The following is a 19644-nucleotide window of genomic DNA, read 5'->3' on the forward strand; positions in this document are numbered from 1 at the left end:
TTGTATATATATATATATATAGATGTACTTTTTTTATATTTTCATTTCAACAAGTTGTAAACACCACTTTTGAAGGAAAGGCACAGTAAAGCCAGACTCAGCTGTACTCTCAAAAGAAAGTAATAGTACAAAAAGCCATGAAGTTCACATACAAGCCCTTCAGACTTGCCCTGGGAAATGAACAGAGATAAGCTGGGTGGGAAAAATGGAGTGCAATATGCACAGAGTTTAAGCATCACATCCAACAAAGGAGAAATAAACTTAATTCAAAGACTTTAGCTTAGCTCAACAGTAATGAACGAAATATATTGTTTAGCTCCCCCTGTATAGCCTAACATAAACAAATCCTGTAAAACATTTATTTGAGGGTTTCTAAATGAGCTTCAATGGACAAAACTAACAGGAACATAAACGCTGCAGTGCAAATTCACATTCTAAACTCAGAGACAATTAGGGTTGCCTGAGGTTAAACACAAAACGCCACTGGTCCTGTGTGTTTCCGCATCAGTCACTGACAAATAAAAAAATGTGGATCGGATGGATTGGCCTTATTCTTTGGTACAGTCACTGGATGTCCATTCTTGCATACTGTGTGATTCTCAGGGCTCTGTGCTGTTCTGCTGTGCACACGTCATTAGGCACCCTTGACATTCAGAGCGCCAGGGCATGTAGAGGCTTATGAATCATAAACTGCCATCACATACACAGCATGGTACAGAGAACTGACAGAATGCAAAGCCTGGATGCAGAGGTCACCCATCGTCGCAAACTTCCTACATCACACCACACCAAATAGCAAATGGGCTTTGGGTTCAGGAGCAGTCCTAACTCTGTGTGTGAGTGTGTGTGTGTGTGTGAAGTGTGTGTGTGTTGGGGGGGGGGGAGGGGGGATTTTCTGACGTACTAAAACTGCCCCCGCTGATCTGTCATATAGACCTGCATCATCATGAGGCCCCAGCATCCCAGCAGCATATCGATACCCGCATCCATTACACACATGCGTCCAGCCCGTTATCCTGGTGACAGCCACGCCTCCACTCCCACCCACTGGCATAGGGGGCGACATTCCTTTCATTCCCCTCACTCTGATGAGGAGTCGTGCAGGAGGGGGGCCCACACCTCACCACTGCACCCGCACCGTGTGTGCTGGGACAGCAGAGGGGCTACCACAACCTTCCCTTGCTCTCTCGTTCTCTTCCCTTGCTCTCTCGTTCTCTTCCATGTGTCCAGTCTGAGAGGCAGATGAGAGACATGAGGACAAACCGGGGGGGTGGGGTGGGGGGGGGGAGGGAGGGAGGAGGGTTGGTCCATCACACACACCCCCCCTGACCCCTCGCCTCCATGTACTACCTCACACTATTGCTGCTGCCGCTGTTGAGCTGTGTGAGCTGTGTGAGGTGCTCGCGTAGGTCCTTGGCGGCCTGGAAGCGGCCGTACAGTCTGCTGGGCTTGGAGCACTCGTCTAGCAGGGCCTCAAGGCGGCCGTTGCTGACCACGTCAGCCGGGGGGTCGTGTAGCAGGCCTCCTGTGGTGCCGCGCCAGGTGGCGTGGGGTGAGAGAAGGTTCTGGCAAACGGCATAGTAGTTGTGGTCCACGGTGACCCGGGAGCACAGAATGTCCTTGGAGAAGGAGAGGCAGGCCTCTTTGTCACAATCTTCCGCACGGCTTTCATACCAGACATCGTAGCTCTCTGGTTTACCTGCAGACAGACAGAGAGAGAGAGAGAGAGAGAGAGAAAGACCACCTGATGTGTTATTACATAGGTGAGATCCCCATTCTTTTCGACTGCATTGATGTAGGCCATATCCTGTGTCATTGTATAATGTTTTGTAATGTAGACACTGTATTATTCATATAGATTTGTCTCAGTAATTGATTGTTCTGTTCTACAATAATGTGTCCCTGCAGAGATAAGTGCGCAAGATTTACATCGATTGAAAACACACACACACACACACACTTGTGGGAGGACGTGTCAAACCTGCTCTGCAGAAATGAGTTTACATCTACATGAGTACTCTACCCCCCTGACCACCTAAAATCAACCATAAAAACACTTCCCCTTGAGGCCTTCTTTCTATCACGACCGTGCGTGCCTGCACACACGCCTGCACACACGCACGCACACACACACACACACACACACGCGCGCGCGCACGCACGCACGCACGCACGCACGCACGCAAGCACGCACGCACACACACACACACAGAGTATGAAAGGCAATGACCTATTTTAAAGTGAGCCGTCTGCCGAGGGCAGCAGAGCAGAGAACATAACCTCCAGCTTCCTCCTTTGTCTGTGTACTAATGGAGCTGACTGCTCACTGCATTCAGAAGAATGTGGAATCAAGACTTGAAGGCTGTGCTTCAGCAGTGCTTAAGGTCCAGGTCCATTCATCACAACCCAATCAAGTGTTCCCTTTCATTCAATCAATACCAGAGAGAGGGGAAAACTGAGAAGGGGGGGGGGCACATGAGGAAGAATAGAGAAAAGGGAGGGAAAACAACTTAAGAGGAAATAGCGAGAAACGAGGACAAAACACAGAGAGGGGAGAGAGAAATAGGCAGAGACAGAGAGGCTGAGAGAGTGTGCTTAAGAAACAGGGAGAGCACTTTAAATGGCTGGGGTCATGACAAACTGGCAGGAAGAGAGACTACTGTTCATCAGCAAAAACTATTTTCGGTCACTCTGCCATAAATAGTGAGAGATCCGCTTTCCCGGTCATTTGACACAAGTCAATGACATGCCAATAACTAATTAGAGAAAATGAAGTCACCACTCTGCCAATCAATCCCTCCAGAGCCAATTATGAGGAGGCCAGAGACAGCATCACAGCGCAGCACTTCAGCACGGGCACACGGGCACACTTTAGCCCCACAGGACCGGAACAGCCTGTACGGGTGGCCATACAGCAGAGCTGGCCCAGGCGCAGTGTGTATCTGGGGTTTTACAGACTGGAGTGCTTTACAGAGGGTGGCTGACAGTGCAGATGTCTCACTAAATGATCGGGGGTAAAATGGAGCATACGTCTGCACTACCGGAAGAGAGAGAGAGAGAGAGAGAGAGAGAGAGAGAGAGAGAGAAACATGGTAGTATGTGGTTCATGTGTCTGTGACCGGATATTCTAAAATAACTACAACTACCTCAACTTTAAACAGAGGGCATGCTTTTGGAGTAAGCCCACTTGCCAGACCACAGGCAAAAGGACACACCCACAACCAGACACCCACATGGGGCCCTAATTTCTTAGTGAAACTAGCACCACGAACAGGCTTCGCACAGCAGTAACCACACAGTGGGAACAGATGAGGATATCTATATTTCATTGGTTGCGTTCCAGTCCGACCTCAGACTGACTTCAGCTGACTTTATGGTCAACGTGAACTGCCTGTCTCAGTCGGGGAGAAGTTGGAACTGAGGTGACTAACGGGAGATCTTGCCGAATTGTGTTCCTCATTGTTGTTTGCAGTGGATACAGTTCTGCGGGAGGTCCATACTCAACAAGAAATCATTTTTGGGGCCGCGGTATTAAAATGTATTTATTTACTTTACTAATAGGAATAAACAATATATCAGTATATGCTTACCTAGGTAACAACTTGAAGACACCAAAAAAGACACTGACTTCCTGAGGGCTGTATTTAATGTACCCAATGACCCAAATGCATTTTTAACAGACTAAATGTTCGCTCAAATCACAGACCTGGCGCTTAACAACGTAATATTCTATTGGCATTGAGTCGCTGGCATAATGTACGGATTGATAAGCCAGGTGCGTAAGGGAGAGCCATTGTCTTATAGCGGCCACCCATCCAAAGGTGCAATGCCCTGGAAGGCTGACGGAACACCTGAATTTGCCAAAATGAAAGAGTCGTGTGTGGAGCCAGGATCGTGGGCAAACTCATGAGTAACCTTACAATAAGGGTCACAGATCACTTGAACATTTGTATACATGTGTTAAGGCAGGACAAAGTATTTGCCTACCACTTGAATGTGCTATACGGCGATGTTATTCACCTTGTCAATAGGGGTTTAGATTCAGAGCAATGCTTAATAGGAACATTTTGTTATACCTGCGCTTCAGTTAATCAAGACTTCAATCACTTTAATCAATAAAATTAGGGCCCATAGAGTCACAAGCCACACAATCATGTTCATACCATGAGAATTAACACTATTCCATTGAGTCTTAAGACACACAGCTATCATTTCCTGTCTTGCCATGAAGTAAGCAAGAATTTAGGTATAGTATTGCAACCACTGAGCCTCTATTAGTTAGAGCTGTGAAACACTTAACGCCCAATGTCACACTTGTGACTAATTGAGACTCATTCTTTTTGCCTCTCATTATTGTGTTAATCTTCCGTGAGTCATTGTTTTCTTCATCTGTTTTGCCACCAACAAAGGACCTGGATGTTGCCTCTGCTGTGAAATTAGTTTTACCTCTGAAGGTGCCAACGAGGTGCAATTAAACTGGAGAGCATGAAGCCATGATATTCAGCAGTAAGCTTAGCAGGGACTTCAACAGGGACTGGGAGTACCAGCAGAGAGCTCACTGAGAATAGTAGGATTGCATTGTAGCTAACACAGAATTGTGATCATAAATCACGTGTCTGTTGTATTTCTATTGCAAGTTTAAGATCAGAAATTTACATGTCTCACCTGAGTGTTGCTATTTATAAAATCTCAACAAAATCGTTGATTATATGTCCACAACCAACCCTGTGCCCCCCACTCACTTTGCTTGATAAGTCTCTTGTCAGCCACAATGACGTTCTCTGCGTCCACCACGATGACCTTGCCGTCTCGAGGGCCCACGGCAAAGTTGTCGAAGCTGACGTCCAGTAGGTAGAGGGCAAAGTCAAAGTCGTTGTTGGTGAGCTGCTCTGCGATGTCCATCAGCTGTCTGGCCAGGTCCACGCGCTTCTCCCATGGGGCGTTGTAGAAGCTCCACAGCTCCTCCCCCACGTAGTTCACCGCCACCATCCTCCCACACGCGCCCAGGTACTTGGCAAAGGGCCACCCCTCGTCAGAGGGGAAACTCTAAGAGAGAGGGGAGATCAAAGAATGACATGATCAGAGAAGACGGATGGGGCTCCAGTTATCCCAAGGGCTCATCCATCCTAAGAAATCTACCCTTTTAGAAGGGTGCATCTGGAGAAAGACACAGACAGAAACATAAAACGAAAAAAAATTATTAAAAAAAACAACACGATTGAAAGATACGCACACTCAAGAGCAGCACTGTTCAGGTGATATCCACATTACAGCGGTAGGTGGCTCAGATATTAAATGCTTCCAAGCCTCACAGGGTTTTGAGATCTGACTCATTAGAATGTTAGTCTTCTCACTAATACACAGCCACTGCGAGGGAAAGACAATTAAAGATTAAAGGCAAAATTAATAAAGCAATCATGAAAAATTGATGGGTGATTTCTCAGACTAACAAGCCAGAGAATGTAAAATGAGCGGTGGTGGTGAGCGGGAGAAAGTGCAGTCTAGCCTGAAGAATACCATTCCTATTTTTCTGGGCCAACATTGCGTGCGGTCATCGCTTTCAGGTTGTGGAAAAAAACATAACGAAATCGACCTTGACAAAAGATCTTAAGCACAGTGGATATCTGAGTTCAAGTTTCATTTCAAGTGGAGTCATTAAATTTGCATGGATAACTATTTAATATTTCATAAAATGACTCCAGTAATGTAGGACACAACACACACACACACACACACGCTTAAAGTCAGATCATATATATTAGATGGCAGAGGAAATGGACACAGCTACCCACACACTTCCGCCGATGTCAGGTGGAGTAGGGCTGCACCGTCAGTATGCATGACATCCTGCAGACAGCCACACAATGGTTTGAGCTCCAGAACTCCAGCGCTATGCGATAAAAAAGCTCCAAACCATCCGGCACACTCTGTAGAGTTGAACCATGCTCACAGAGAGGAACAATGCTGGGGCAGTAAACAGGTAGTCATGTTCTCATTTCTGCGGATATACGAACTGGGGGAAACGGTAGATGGTAGCCTTGTGATTTTTCATTTTTCTATTTGTAAAGCCTGGCCTCCAATGTGTAGGACCATAGTGTGGCATCACTGACAACACGGTGTGGCAACACCCACAACACGGTGTGGCAACACCGTGACATAAGGCACTGATCGGTGATCGGCACTGATCGTTCTCGTCCTATCAATGTCATCACTTTCTTTCACAGAGCAGTGGACATCACATGGATGCTGGATAAAGGATTTTGAGGACGCACACATGTGCTGCGCTTTTCAGCTTTACTCAAACTGCATCCTCCATCCCACACAAAGACCCAGAAATATTCTACACACAATTGAATACATTCTGTTGTATATTCAGCATGAGTAGGTGATGGGTACATAAACAAGAACTAAGATCACCACCCAGACACAAAGAAAACTTATGCTAAACACATTACCAAAAAGCAATGACCACACCTCCAACCAAGTACACTTCAAGAAAATGCTTCTAATATGTCAATGGAAATATTTTCCCCAGGGTGAATAATAAACACCCATAATAAACACCCAAGTGTACATCACCACTTACTTGAATTGTGAGTGTGAAACATGGCTTTGTTTGCGTGCTGTATCCTTGACTCTGGAATGCTGAGCACTACGAATTGCTTTCATTTTCATTCAATGATTTTTGTACCATGTATGGCTCAAGGTGTGACACATGCCTCAGAAGTGACATAGCTTTGTGGAAACTGAGTATTCTGAACTGAATATAAAAAAAAGAAAAAGAAAAAAAGAGAAACCAGTCGAATCTGGTACATTCCACAGACGTATAACATTTATAACACATTTTAAAAACTTGTGTCCCAAGGAACAAAAACTTTCATCAGAGGATCAAAAGCCTGAATGGTCAGACACATGGAATTATACTGATAGACGGTCAACAGGGGGAAATGGACGGTCTTAGTACCATGCTCTTTGACCTTCAGATTGGCAAAACATAAACACTCTCTAAATGCAGGAATCTAATTGGCTGGCACCACAAATTGGTTACAGTTGGAAATGCAAGAAACTCAATTCAGCCAACAAACATGGGGGATCGAATGTATCTAACAGCAGCTCCAATGGAAAGTCAACACACAAAATTGAGCAAACAAGCCAGTCAGAGCTTGAGTCAACGAGGAGGCATGACGTCAATTTGCCTACACTTTTGTTTACTTTCCACTCTGCTGACCGCTGCAGCAAACAGCCTTGGAGGTGAACTTATAGTTAGACCTACTATGGCTCTTGGCTCCTGTCATGTCCTAGTGATTTCTCTGTCAGGTGAGGGGGGGGGGGGGGGCTGGGCTAGCTCTGTGGCCTGAGAGAGATTAATGACTTGACGGACATGTCACACCTCCCCCATCACCACCACTACTACCCCCACAACTCTACTCCGCCCGCCCGGCCACCACCCCCTTCAGGCTCATCCCATGCTATTCTCAGCCTCACTGAGCAGATGGGCCATGCTTTCATAGGGGGGGGGGGGGGGGGGGGTAATGCATGCACATGGTCAATGGGCACTTTCTCTTGAAGTAGACCGTACAGTGATGCAACAAATGGAGGAGGAGAGGGGGTGGGGGTTAAAGTAAGTGGCATGGGCTACAAAAACACAGGGGTGGACAAATCCTAGTATTTTTAGCTTGCCCAATGGGCAAGTGAATGCTCCATTTTGCTTGACTAGACCCTAGACGTAGTTGCCCAGTGTCAGTATTACATATATACGTGAATTGACCTTGTCCGGCAGGCAATAAGGAATAGAAAATAACTAACCCAGACTCGGAATCTGCTTGTCCCGGGGTACCCGGGCAAGCGGTTTGTCCACCCCTGAAAATAAGAAGTAACATGCTGATAAAACGGACAGCATTTGGATTCTCATCACACACTGCTTTGGCAATCTCAGCTGCCCTTCCAGAATTATTCCTCTTCAAGCCTGAAGCAAAGTGGCCAGCCCATGCCCTCCACATGACTCTGCAAACAAAACAGGACAACAACTTGTTTTCCCATTGACACACTAAAAATACAAGTCCACAAAAGCTGGAAGCTAGCAATTCAGGAAGCATGCTGTGAGGACAATGGAATGGCCTCTGCACTATATAAGAGTCAAAACTTGATATGCCTTCATTGTCAGAAGTAAAATGAAAAACAAATTGGGAGGTTTCACAGGCTATCGTGCTTCAGTGCCAGAAAACCTTGGTGTAAGGAAATTCAGTAATAACTCAAACCAGAGATTAGTTTCCAGCCTCAAACACTTCATCACAAAATCATGCTAGGCTCATCATTAACTACAAAACTGTGGATCTTCAGAGGCCAAGGCTTGTGATCACCATTAAACATTGCATGAACAAATACCAATGATATAGGAATGGTCAATACTGACTGGCTGAGCTGCCCTGCTGCGTCATTACACTGATGGAAGTGCTGCACAGGTTGATAGGGCAAACAAGGCACCACGAACAAGGCTAATCACATTCTATGGATCCTGCTTGGAGAGGGAGCTGATATTGCTGTTTACTCCACACAAAAATCACTTCTGTCACAGATGGATTGTGAGAACAAAATAAAGGAGGTCCATAATAATAAGCACTTTAACAAACATGCCGTTTTGTGAGTTTGGCTCTTCAACAGCTGAAGTCAATCACTAGCAGAAGTGGAATGGAATCAATGAGTTTCAGAGGTACAGAGGGAGTTCAGAGGCATTGACTGTCTCGGTTGAAAAAGACCTGCACGTGTTCACTACAGCAGAAAGTAGAGACAAGTGCTCTGGCACCTATCCATTAACGCAGAATGTAAGACTGTACTTCAATTTTGCAGATCATTTGTTTCCAATAAGACATGAAATTCAGCAGCCAATGATTCTGCAACTGGGCACAACTAATGATGAATCGGTCCTAGCTCCTTTCACTGATTAACACATAGCATTTTTAATGCCAACCAAGAACAAATAGCCCTTCAACTCCCTTCAACTTCGTACTGGGATAGAAAAGTACAGCATACTTAAACCCAGGGTCATACCCATTAAAAAAATGTAAAATTATGTAATTTATCAAAATGTTACACTCAATTTTAAAAAGTGGCTCAGGTGTTACTTGTCCTGAATACAAGGTAGGTTCAGAGGATAGAACAAGTCTGCCTGTTCTCCTAGGCCGCATGCAGTGTTTGTGCCAATTAATTTAAATCTACACGGTTGTCACAAAATACTGGCATATGTACGCATCTGTATGTGCCATCTTTGTTTCTGGACAACAGCAGCACTGTTGGAGGTCTTACCTGCAGCACCAGAGGCTCTGGGTTGAAAGCTAATGTCATGAGCAGCTGCATCCTTTCCGTGTCCTTCAGGTTCTTCAGAAGGAAGCTTCCGGAGTCCTTGGTCTCAGCATACCGCCTCACAATCCGGTCTAGTAGTCTCTGGGACGGGCAGTGCACCAAGTCTGACCAGCCCTCCACCACCTCAGGGGTCAGGAGCCGCACATCCCCGTTGAGTCGTGCAAACTCCGTCTTATACATGGACTGGATGAGGTCACAGCGTGGACGGCCCGTGGCCCGCTTGCAGATCTTCTGGTCGATGTCAGCCAGCTCCTGGTTGGAGCCGAGGCGCTTGAGCACAACCCGGCGGGATCCTTCTCGGGGCTCCCCGTACTGCGCGAAGTACACGTTCTTGACGTTAAAGAAGTCGAGGAACCGGAGGCGGCCCCACGTCTCGAAGGACACCTGGCCGTTCATGAATTTGCGGCACCAGCTGGTCCCAAAGCAGGCGGGGCACTTGTTGAGGCCCACGAAGCGCCGGTCAGTGAGCTCGTTCCGCTGGAAGGAGGCCAGCAGGCTATGAGTGTTCATCAGCACGATCACAAACAGCCCCGCCACCAGCAGGAACTTGCCACAGCGGTACAGGCGACCGAACTTCAGAGATAGGAAGCGCAGCATGATGTCAAGCCCACCTATCAGGGATGGGGATGTGGAGGGTGGGAGGGGGATGGGGTGAGTTGAGACAGAGTCAGCGTCTTGGATTCATCATCATCATCATCGGCTAGATTTTCATCCTCATCAATGTCACAGTCGTTGTCGTCGCCTTCACCTTCATCCTCACCACCATTGTTTAGAAAGTTCTGCGTGGGTAGCGTAGCAGTAAATTTGAGCGTACAGATTTGGAAGCTGTTTTCCCAATGTCATCTCCAAGCAGTGATAAGCCTCCACCGCCGAACCTTTCATAAAAGAAAAACAAACAAAAACACAAACATTATTAAGGGATCACTTGAATCTTGAGCAAACTTTATGAGTTCATAGGTAGTCTTCTGAAGAGGACAATTCTCAGTGACAGCTTCATCATTAAAAAAATGTTTATCTCAACCATGTCCTCACTTACAGGGTTTCCTGAAGTGGCTGAACATTATTAATTTAGCATTATACACCGCGTTCCACATTATTATGCAAATTACACTTTGCTCAGATTTTCCTAAATAGTAATGCACAGTCAGTCAGTATCATTTTCAAGTCATCAACTGTTAGAGTATAATTCAAATTTTATTGAACAAACCTCCTAATGATAACAGTATTTTTTTCAAAAATAAAAAAACTCAAAATGCAGTGTTCCAAATTATTATGCAGAATTTCAGAGTTTCAAGATATTTTATAGGTTGTAAAGAACAAAAAATTGTCATTTGTTGAATTTGCAGCATTAGGTGGTCATATTTACTGAAATCAAAAAAAGTTTGAATCAAAAACATCTTAACAGGTCAAGTTACATGTTAACATAGGACCCCTTCTTTGATATCAACTTCACAATTCTTGCATCCATTGAACTTGTGAGTTCTTTGATAGTTTCTGCTTTAATGTCTTTGCAGGATGCCATGATAGCCTCCCAGAGCACCTGCTTGGATGTGAACTGCCTTCCACCCACATAGATCTTTTGCTTGATGATGCTCCAAAGGTTCTCAATAGGGTTAAGGTCAGGGGAAGATGGGGGCCACATCATGAGTTTCTCTCCTTTTATGCCCATAGCAGCCAATGCCCCAGAGGTATTCTTTGCAGCATGACATGGTGCATTGTCATGCATGAATATGATTTTACTACGGAAGGCACGGTTCTTCTTTTTGTACCACAGAAGAAAGTGGTCAGTCAGAAACTCTACATACTTTGCCGAGGTCATTTTCACACCGTCAGGGACCCTGAAGGGGCCTACCAGCTCTCTCCCCATGATTCCGGCCCAAAACATGACTCCGCCACCTCCTTGTTGACGTCTCAGCCTTGTTGGGACATGGTGGCCATTCACCAACCATCCACTACTCCATCCATCAGGACCATCAAGGGTTGCACGGCACTCATCCGTAAACAAAACAGTTTGAAAGTTAGTCTTCATGTAGTCCTGAGCCCACTGCAACCTTTTTTGCTTGTGAGCTTGGTTTAGGGGTGGCCGAATAACAGGTTTAAGGACACTTGCCAACCTCTTGAGCATCCTACATCTTGAAGTTCTCGAGACTCCAGAGGCACCAGCGGCTTCAAACACCTGTTTGCTGCTATTCAATGGCATTTTAGTGGCTGCTCTCTTAACCCTACGCATTTGTTTGGCAGAAATCTTCCTTATTTTGCCTTTTTTTTTATTTTAACCCGCTTGTGCTGTGAATCGGTGACAAATTTCTTCACCGTCCGATGATCACGCACAATTCTTTTTGAAATATCCAATGTTGTGATACCTTGACAAAGGTATTGCACTATTTGCCGCTTTTCAGCAGCAGAGAGATCCTTTTTCTTCCCCATTTTGCCTGAAACATGTAGCTTGCTTAATAATGTGGAACATCCTTCTTAAGTAGTTTTCCTTTGATTGGGCTCACCTGGCAAACTAATTATCACAGGTGTCTGGGATTGATTTCAATCATCCAAATAGCCCTGAGACACAATACCATCCATGAGTTTAATTGAAAAACCAAAAAATGAATGTTTATGACCCTTAAATACAATTTGCCTAATAATGTGTTATTATTAATGTGTAAATGCTGTTATTATGATGTTGCAGATGGTCATTACACATTAACTTCACACAGTGTTTCCCCTACCGTTATATTAGGGGGGCGCCCCGCCCCCCGACGGCACCCCCCGCCCCTCCTGGAAGGTCAAGTTAATTTTGTTCAATTTTATTTTCTATAAAGCGCCAGATCACAACGGAAGTCATTTAAGATTACCTTTCCTATAGAACAGGTCTATAGCTTGTTATTTTATTAAACAAAATAAATAGCCTTATGTTATTTATCTTATTTTACACGACGGCATGCAATTTCTGTCTCTACATGGTCGCGCGATTACAATTCTCTGCTCTCTGTATCACGCATGGCGGAGTTCCGCCACTATGCGCACAAACACACACACAGACACGTGCGCGCACACACAGGTGAGCACGCTCCCACCAGCGGACAGAATTGGGCTTAAGAATCAGTGCACAGCTACGGACACTTAAGCTTTAAAAAACACATTTCCAGGCGTTCATGAATCCAGCGATCTTCTCCTAGGTAGGGTCGAGAAAGAGGCCTAATGAGAATGGCTACAACAGACGTGGAAACAGAACGTACGCCCATGTCCGCACCGAAAATTCAGAAATAGATCTGGCTTCCATTTTTTTTAATCATTTTCCGCGAGTTGTGTGTGGCCCTTTTTACATAGAGTCTGGTAATACATCTATGACATGTAATGAACATTATTTATTTTGCTGTGAATAATGAAGGAAGCAATACATCTGATTATTTCCCAAACCCTCAAGAGCTGTTGCCATGGAGATTTAACGTTACTTTCTGTTTGAAGATAAGGTAGCAGCTAGTGTTGAAGAATGGATGACTTTAAATTGGACGACTTTAAATTAATATATGAAATTGAACATTAACACCTATACGGATAAAATAAATAAACAAGGATAGCAAAACAGATTGATAAGCATAGAATGAGAACGGCAGAAACACAGGCCGGACGTTAGATGACAGGACAGATCATAGTTTTTTTTCGTCATATGAAGGCTGAGACATTCATAACATTTTATTCAGTCTTACTGATGGTCCTTTTGTAATGCCAACATGTGCACTTCGTTGTGGATAAGTAAAGCCTATTCTGCTACATTTTTGTAGTCCTGGTAATCTTTTGTTTGGCATATTGGTGAGGTTATTAAGAGGACCATTTCTCAATCGTTTTGTTCTTGATGAATTAATGTTTGTTTATTAATCAGTTATTTTTCAACAAATAATTCAATTATAATTACAAAGAGGACAATTCGCAACTTTATATCCCAACTTTCACTTGTTTTCGGCAATTTCATTGCAAAAAACACCTACAAATAAAAACTTTCATCGGAACTTTTTGGAAAAGCTCCTGCGAAATCAGGAATTTTAGGCCGCAAATATCTCAAAACATTTTCTTCCAGAAGGCCAAAAAGGTAAACTGCAGTGACAAAAGCTGCACACTTTTGGGATAATTGTCATAAAAAGACATGTTCCGATGTTTAGTTCAATGTACAGTTAAAATAATTGTTCAGTTGTTATATTGACTGCTGTCATTAAAAGAAACACATGAACACCATGATTCCTTTAAGCGTTTGTGTCGGTGGCCGCGCCGCGCCGCGCATCGTGCCGCGCACCCCCCCCAAAGCTGTAAACCTAGGGGAAACACTGTCACAGGATATTCAAGTTACAAAATGTAAGTTGTAGAGGAAAGATACTCATACCCTGAGGAATGTGAACACTGTTTTTTGTTACAGAAACTGCATTAAGCCACTTAGAACACTTTGACAGCGCTTGAGTGCGTTAGAAAATTGGCAAGAAATTCCTGCTTTTATTTATTAGTCCAGGGGTAAATACATAAAGGTACACCAAACACTGCATTCCTCACAGGAAGCAGGACACACTTGGAGACCTCTGAGAGGACTTAAAGGCTGAGATCACTTACGCACACTCCAGGGGCAGTCATTTAGCTCAGGGACTTAACACTGACAACAGACTTCCTTGCCAGAATACCTTAAACTTGACCATACAAATGATGCAAGGCTTTGTGTAACGGACCATTGTAAGGACCATGCAGAGGGCTCATCATTACTGGACTGTTCACACATAAACACAATCACAATCATCTACTTCCATGCCACAAACTAAAAGTTAAACTAAGTTTAAGAGATTCCAGACTTCTAATGGAGGGGTATTCAGCAATTTATTAGGCTACATTTTGCATCTTCTGGCTGTCTAGGTTTGCATATCCACGCTGACGTTGACATACTTTTTTTTATATCAAACCAAATGGTCAAGTTTGATTTTTTTTTTTAAGATGAGGAGTTTGGTTGCACATGTGATTGTGGTGAACTGCATCTTTAAAGTGGACTAGGAGGCCAAAGTCTAAAAAGATCTGTCCCTGTGTAAATACATGAAGGCTTCAAATGTTTTTCTTTTCACTGCACATGTGGGAATTTCAGAAGTCAAAATGTGCACATGCCTTTCTCCATTTAACTGCCTTGCAATTAAAAGTTTCAATGGATTTCTCAAAGTTTTTTGCTTCCAAATCATGAAGAGCACAAGTCAAACCAAGAAATTGCCAGCTACTTAGAAAGTTGGGTACTTTATCTAACAGCTTCCTTTCATTATAAATCCTAAATGAATTCAGCTGACTCAATACATAAAAGAGCGGTTACAATCTCTACAATGTGATCTTTACAATTAATTTTAATTGGCCATAATAATTGGTAAGATAACAGGAAACTAAGGATATTAGGGTCTGCTAGGGGCTATTGTATAAGACTGGACAATAGTGTACATATCAAGCCCTTGCCCCAACTTCAAGAACAAGGCAGTATAATTAATTGGTGATAATAATTACTGAGATAACCGAGGCACAGGAGAGCGTAATAAGAAATCTCCTAGAAGCTACTGGATAACATTGGACAGTTTACATATTTAGCCGTTGTCCCCTGACTTTAAGAACAAGAAATTATAATTACGCTCAAACATCACTCTACGGCATTCATCACAAATCTGCAAATTAGGTCACATGAAATTCAAAACAATTAGGAGGTCTGAATCCTCTCGACAAACAATTCGTTTCCTGAAGCCAGCTCATAAAAAGAGTCCTAATTAGAGAGATGGGAACACAAACACATTCCTAGAAATAGATGGAGGGCTCAACAAGTGGTCCACACTGACAAGAGGTGACTGAGGAGTCTGACACTGAAGCATTTGTTTAAAATGTAATTTTAAATGTATAACCTTATACTCTTCCCTCCAATGAAATGGAGCAGTCTCAGAGTAAATGTGCAGGCCTAGTGCCTTACTGGTAAAGCCACACTCCCACGCAGCAGTCAAGGGTAGGTGATCAAGACAAGCTGCAGCAGGTTTGAGCTGCGTTCCACCCCACCAAACTGCGATTTAATGATGCTATCAATGCAGCTGGATACCAGTGACAGTGGGCTGGTAGATTATCTAGGTGCAAGCCTAGCAGAGATAACGTCACTGATGAAGCCCCCTTGAGGCAGAACTTCTTCCTAAATAAAAGGCATAAATATTGGACTGCAGAGCTTTGATATCGTCTTCCAAGTTCCTTTGGTCTAAGCACCATTGAAACAGTCAGAGGGAAATATTTGTTTACATTATTAGCATACCTAGCAGAACACATTTTCTCCACTATTTCTGCCTTTTTGTTTCTTTTTTCTTTTTCCATTACCCAAGAATCTTTGGGTCAACGCATTCGCATAGTTGGTTATTTGAGCCAGAATTACTTGTCAGTGTGAATCAGCAGGGAATCAATCACACATGACACATGAGGTAGGCCTAACCAGACGCAGCACCTCCTCAAACACAGAGGTGATCTTTACCAATCAGTGCATGCACACGCCATCGCATCTGCGGTGGTCATGACGACCATACCAGACTGTGGTGAATCCCCCTGCGAGTGTAGGTCAAGTGGTCGTTTTTTAGGGAGCAGAAAGAAAACACAAACAGGACCATTGTTTTGCATTCGAGCTAAAATGAAATATCAGCTGTTGCTTTGTCAGACTAAACATTAATCTTGTTTGGGATATTGACCTGCATCTATAGCAGCATGCGCACAATGTCACATATGTTGCAGGACAGTCATTCTATAAAGTTCCATGGTCCACTACAGTTCAATTGCACATAAGGAATCCTGCTCTCCTTCCCGTCAAACCAGAAGTGTCCAATGCACCATAAGGAGAAAGTAAAAAACAAACAAACAAACAAAACAAAAAAACTACTGGGCCTATCTAAAAGACTGAATCCCTTGGATGCATTCAGGCTCATCATTAGATACAAGACAGTATAGGGAGTTTTAATTCTGATGCTCGAGTAACTACTGAGCAGGGGGGTGGGAGGTACAGCCTTCAGCAAATGACCGCAGTGTAGAAAATAAAAAATAAATAAAAAAGGCACATGACTCATCAATGCCAATTTCGTCCAACTCCCAAATGTCCCACTTAAACAGCTTTAGGCATAGCCCTTCTGCTTAGGAAATCAAACAGTAGTGACTGCAAAGAAAGCTCCCTCAGCTCGTCCCCGTCAGACCTGCTTGTCTTGAGTTTCCGCTCCCGACTCCTGTAACAGACGGCAACTCTAAAAGAAGCAACAAAAGCTTTGCAGCTTTAGTGCTCAGTGTGGGCAGCAAACATTTGCATGGAAATGAAAACTAAAAGACTGTTCCATCTCATTAGTCAACTATTTAAGGCTGGAGGCTGTTTTACTGCACAAGTTTGATCATTAATAGGCTACTACTAAAAAATGATCTCAAGTAAAACTATCACTGTATTTCCCAGTGCCTGATACTGTACGGTGCTCTGAGGAGTTGGAGATGAGGGGGGAAAACATTGCCAAGGTTATTGACTGTAGGAGTCAATAACGTTTGATTCAACATAGCCAATGCGTTCCCCCAGACAGCTTTCAGCTTCTCAACAAAGCAGGAAAGCTAATATTAGTTATGCAGTGTGTGGTCTACTACAGGCAAGGGGATGATTAAACTCAAAGAGAGTGGGCAAACGTTCTCAGGCATATAACATGTAAAGAACACATGCAGGCCAACAAACACCATGTAGTACTGTCCATCTTAATGTATAAATCATGTCCAAGCACCTAATTGAGTTACTGATTAGTGATGTTTTTCTCTCACCGGGAAAGACTGTATGTAGCTACAATATCAACTGAAAGATCTATGGAAGAGGCAAATAACTACAGGACAAAAAAATCTGCTAAAGTTACCTGGAGAAAAAAACACACACACACACCATACAGGCTAGTTATGTCTCTCCACAGATTTTCTCCGGCAGTGCTTACCACGCACTCTTGGTTGAATAATGAGTTCTGAGAAAGTTGGGAAGGCTTCTGCCCTTCTCCCTAGTGCTCTCAATTCAAACAATATGGGAATGGCAGTATGTGGGCCACTCTGACCCACATGTGCAGTGTGCATTGATGCCGAAACCCTTGAGGAAATCCCATATGCAGGGCGCATAATAATTAAACACCCTCCTTACAGAATCGGGAGAGCCCATTAAACACACTGAAATTACTGTGCAGCATAATACAGGCTAGTCTACTATTTAACACAATTATGGTAACAGAAGTGTCGCCAGTCTTTGTCATTTGCGAATGCAACACGCAGACGTTTTTCACTGAACTCATCCGAACTCTTGACGTGTGATGTGTAGTTTTAAAAAGCCTTGTCGAACATACACACCTAAGGTAGATAATAAAAGGCATTCGCAACCCACGCGGCAATTACTTACCTAAGCTACTCCTGACAACCCCATTTCAGCACAGAGATGATTCATTTATGAACTGGTATGTCCTCTAATTTAAAAAAAGATAGCGACATGCAGTACACTAACATCTGCGACTACGATACGGCTACCTACTGAATACGGACACTAAGTAGCCTAGCTGACACTACACTGCCTAACGTTAGTTATATTAGTTGCATTATCCTAAGTGACAGAATCCTGTTCTGAATGTCAATGGTAATATATATTTGATATTTTGGTGAATTATCTTACACGGCGTTACTAAATAGGATAAAGTCGTATGCTAATCGAGAGACACGAAGTTTTCTAAGATGAAATGCAATGGGTTTTATTGTGAATTTGCAGGTACAAAAAAATCACTTATGCACGTGCCTCGGGCAAACAAGTTCGAGACAGTGTAGCAATTTTCTTATCTGAACACGATTGCCCCGGTTCGGTTCGTAAGAAAAGGAAGATTGCGGGAGCTCAGAAGTTTGCTAACAGCAGCAACCCCTTTCAGTCTTAAAGAGCTTCATATTTCCGCGGAACACAGTACACATCTAGCTGGTTATCATGGCTAATACATATCCACAGAAGTCTCGTTCCGTCCCTGTTTACGTCCAGGCGGTCGTTTTTGATGAAGTTAGTTGAAGTGTGCAAACAGAAATTTAGTCCTAACAAAAATATTTCCATTTTCTTGGAAATCAGTTTAAGCAATACAGAAAACAAATGGTGTTAGAAATACTCAACACTAACCGTTTGAGAGACCCGAACCCTTACCTGTGTAAAAACTAAACAGTCCAGTTGTCAACTGGCTTGAAAAGGGAACATTTGCGATCGATATAAACTCTTCTCCCACCAATCGAGTCTTGATCGTCTGCGCACAGTCTTAAAATCTCCGTATTTCTTAAGCACGTAAGAATTCCAGTTTTTAGTCCAGTAGATGAGTTTACCGAACAGAGATCATTTACCCTTTCCCATAATCCAGGCTCAGTCGTCTCAAGCATTCAAGCAGCGGCACAATAGCTCTCTGACTTTTTTTCCCCCCAACAGCTCTGGATTTAGTATTTACGACCCCCTTGTCGGTTTACAGCATTTGTTGCTAGGCAGCGAGCTCTCAATTGGTCGGTCTTCGAACCCCTCTAATTAAAAGCTATTTGTTGATACTTTGCATATGAGGACACTGGGGAATTTAATGGGATTCCTAATGGAATGTAGACTTCTTGTTACATGAAAGATAACTTACTGTAGTAGTTGATTTAATTCAGTGAACATTTTATTTAAGGCCCTGCAACCTTTCCCTGCATTCAGCTGAATGCACATTTGCTATTTCTGTGTATATCTTTGGTAGGTTTCTCTACTATTTGTGATTTGTAAGCCACTGGATGTCCTAAATATCCCTCGGGATAAATTTCCAAAGTATCCATCTATCTATCTATCTATCTATCTATCTATATCTATCTATCTATCTATCTATCTACCACATGCATAGACCTACACATATATAGACAGGCATAGGCCTATAAAGGAAATAGGCCTATCCTTAATCAGAGTGTCAGGGAAAATGGTCAACATTCTGCACAGACATTGCTGGGATGCAGGAAGATGCAAAACATCCGCCTCCTTCGGAAATAGAACTATCAGGGGGAGAGAGAGGAGTGAGTGAGCATCACCAATGAATATTTCATCAGATCTTAAGCCTAAAGTAAGTACCTCAGCCCTCTATGGTGTGCATTGAGGGCAGGCTTCATGTCAGACAGGCTCATTTAGCCCACACGTTGTAATGTTTCGACATCTGAAAGACCTACGGCATTGATCTAAAAAAAAGACTGGATCGAACATCTAATATTTCAAAAGTGCAACCACAGCAA

The 19644-nt window shown here is 43.6% G+C and overlaps 1 protein-coding gene across 1 annotated transcript; it reads right to left on the reverse strand.

Moving 5' to 3' along the window:
- Positions 1-5: 5 nt before the first annotated feature.
- Positions 6-18846, reverse strand: dipk2aa (divergent protein kinase domain 2Aa). Its single transcript, XM_031559946.2, has 4 exons — positions 18554-18846; positions 9304-10235; positions 4743-5046; positions 6-1699 (listed from the first exon to the last, which is right to left on the reverse strand). The coding sequence occupies exons 2-4, from the start codon at positions 9955-9957 to the stop codon at positions 1347-1349; spliced, it is 1311 nt and encodes a 436-aa protein (XP_031415806.1). The 5' UTR covers positions 9958-10235; positions 18554-18846; the 3' UTR covers positions 6-1346.
- Between the last annotated feature and the right edge of the window lie 798 nt (positions 18847-19644).

Source organism: Clupea harengus, chromosome 22 (genome assembly GCF_900700415.2).
Source record: "Clupea harengus chromosome 22, Ch_v2.0.2, whole genome shotgun sequence".
NCBI lineage: Eukaryota > Metazoa > Chordata > Actinopteri > Clupeiformes > Clupeidae > Clupea > Clupea harengus.